Source organism: Pygoscelis adeliae, unplaced genomic scaffold (genome assembly GCF_000699105.1).
Source record: "Pygoscelis adeliae isolate BGI_AS28 unplaced genomic scaffold, ASM69910v1 Scaffold3, whole genome shotgun sequence".
Classification (NCBI taxonomy): Eukaryota; Metazoa; Chordata; class Aves; order Sphenisciformes; family Spheniscidae; genus Pygoscelis; species Pygoscelis adeliae.
In genome coordinates this window covers 380211-382065 of record NW_008824446.1, presented here as the reverse complement: position 1 = coordinate 382065, position 1855 = coordinate 380211, and the positions used below count along the sequence as shown (strand labels likewise).

The 1855-nt window shown below is 39.5% G+C and overlaps 1 protein-coding gene across 1 annotated transcript in view; it reads left to right on the top strand.

Moving 5' to 3' along the window:
• GPHN (gephyrin) overlaps positions 1 to 1855 on the top strand; it is a 211087-nt gene extending 209232 nt beyond the window's left edge. The window contains exon 24 of the mRNA XM_009321000.1: positions 848 to 1855. Within this exon, the coding sequence (XP_009319275.1) occupies positions 848 to 981 (134 nt within the window). The 3' untranslated portion in view covers positions 982 to 1855. The remainder of the gene's footprint in view (positions 1 to 847) is intronic.

Here is a 1855-nt window from a genome sequence, read left to right as displayed (position 1 = left end):
CTGCTGAAAAATGTAAAGTCCAAGTGAAGGTTTCCAATTCTTCTTTTATTAGTTCTCAGGTTACAGCTCGAGCTGGGTGCCTCTGGAGAGGGACCCCTACCCCAGATCGCGCCCTCCAATTATACCCGTACCACCCAGCACCCGATCCCCAAATCCAATCACTTAATTCTGGTCGGTGGTCTCTTGATTTCTTTGTCGCTAGGCTGGCCTTCTTCTGAAGTTACCTCATTCTCTTGGAATTGTTTCCTTGGTCCTTCTTCATTCTGCTCACATCTGCCAGATTCAGCTAGTTCTGTGTTAGCAGCATTAGTTTTATCAAAAAGTTTATTCTCTGTCAGCTCTTGCGGCCTAAGGCTTCAACTACTTTAGCTACTAGTGCTAAGCTACTAATGCTAAAGGAGACTATTCAGAGAGAAGAATACAGTTAATCAAACTTATTCTGTAACAGTATATTAAAAAGATTCTAGACTGTGCTGGTTTTAGTCTTTGTACAATCAGAATTAGGTATGCAAATTGAAAAATAAAGTAATTTTGATAGGATTAGAAATTCCAACAGAACAGCAATTTACTATGATAAGATACGAGGTACAGATAATGTGGAAGGCTGCGTAGGAAAGCAGTCAGCAGAGAGAATGAGAGTTTTGAGAGCCAGAGCGATGAGAGGCTGACGAATTCTCTACAGAGTTCTCTGTTTCCATCCACCTCGGAACAGGGAGATCCCAGCTCTGTGAATAAGTTAGCAACGTGGACATCTTCGTAAGAACAGCTCTTGTTTCCCACGCGGTGTGTTGCAGCATTTGAAACTAACTGAAAACTTAACTGAAATTTTTCTCTCGCTCTCCTGTAGGGAATCAGATGAGCAGTCGTCTGATGAGTATGCGCAGTGCCAATGGACTGTTGATGCTACCTCCAAAGACAGAGCAGTATGTGGAGCTTCACAAGGGGGAGGTGGTGGATGTCATGGTCATTGGAAGGCTATGATGTCACCAGCAAGAGCGAAGCTTTGATGCATGTCCACATATCATTGACTGTATCCTGTAATATGCAACGGCACAGCTAGTTTTTCTGATTTGGATAAAAGTTGATCAGTATAGTCAACATCTTGAATTATATTTCAAATGGAATTTAAATAAATACCTTTTAAAAAAAACTTTAAAACAAATCTTAACAAAGAAATTTATTCTGATTATATCAAAGCAACTTTTTCCTTTCCTTGCAATTGCTTTGTGTGTTCAATGCTAGTTCTAATAGCGGTAGCTTTTAGTAGACAGCAGTAGGTGCCTGCAGAACTTGTGTTTTTTCTCATCTTTAAGATACAACTACTTATGCTCTTAAAACAAGGCTGTCTGCTTATTTATACTAGCGTAGACAACACTTGGATTTCCCTTATTAGTACGCTTCATAACCGCTTCACAGAGAGCTTCTGCTTGTTCTTTATCTTGTATCTCGTGTTGATGTGCACAGTGCCAAAAGCAGAGTGGCTGCACTGGGAACCCAATGAAGCCCCGAGGTTTTCTCACCTCGCTGCGCATTCAGGGATCTCTCTTGTCCCGGCAGCCACCCAGCTCAGTACTCTTGGGCAGTAACTGGATACCTTTTATTTCAACAAACAAAAAAATCGCTTCCTTAAGTGCTGACAGCCTTTTTAACCAATACATTTAAAAATGTACAGAACTAAAAACTAAAAAAAATCAAAGACTGATCTTGTACAGATATTAGTGTTACCAGCATTCGTGTGGAAATTAAATGAGCAAAGAAGTAAAACTAATGTTAAACAACTCTGTACCATAACATTTTCTGTAATGATATTGAAACTTAAATGAATAAAAAAAATCCTCAATCATTATTTAAAATT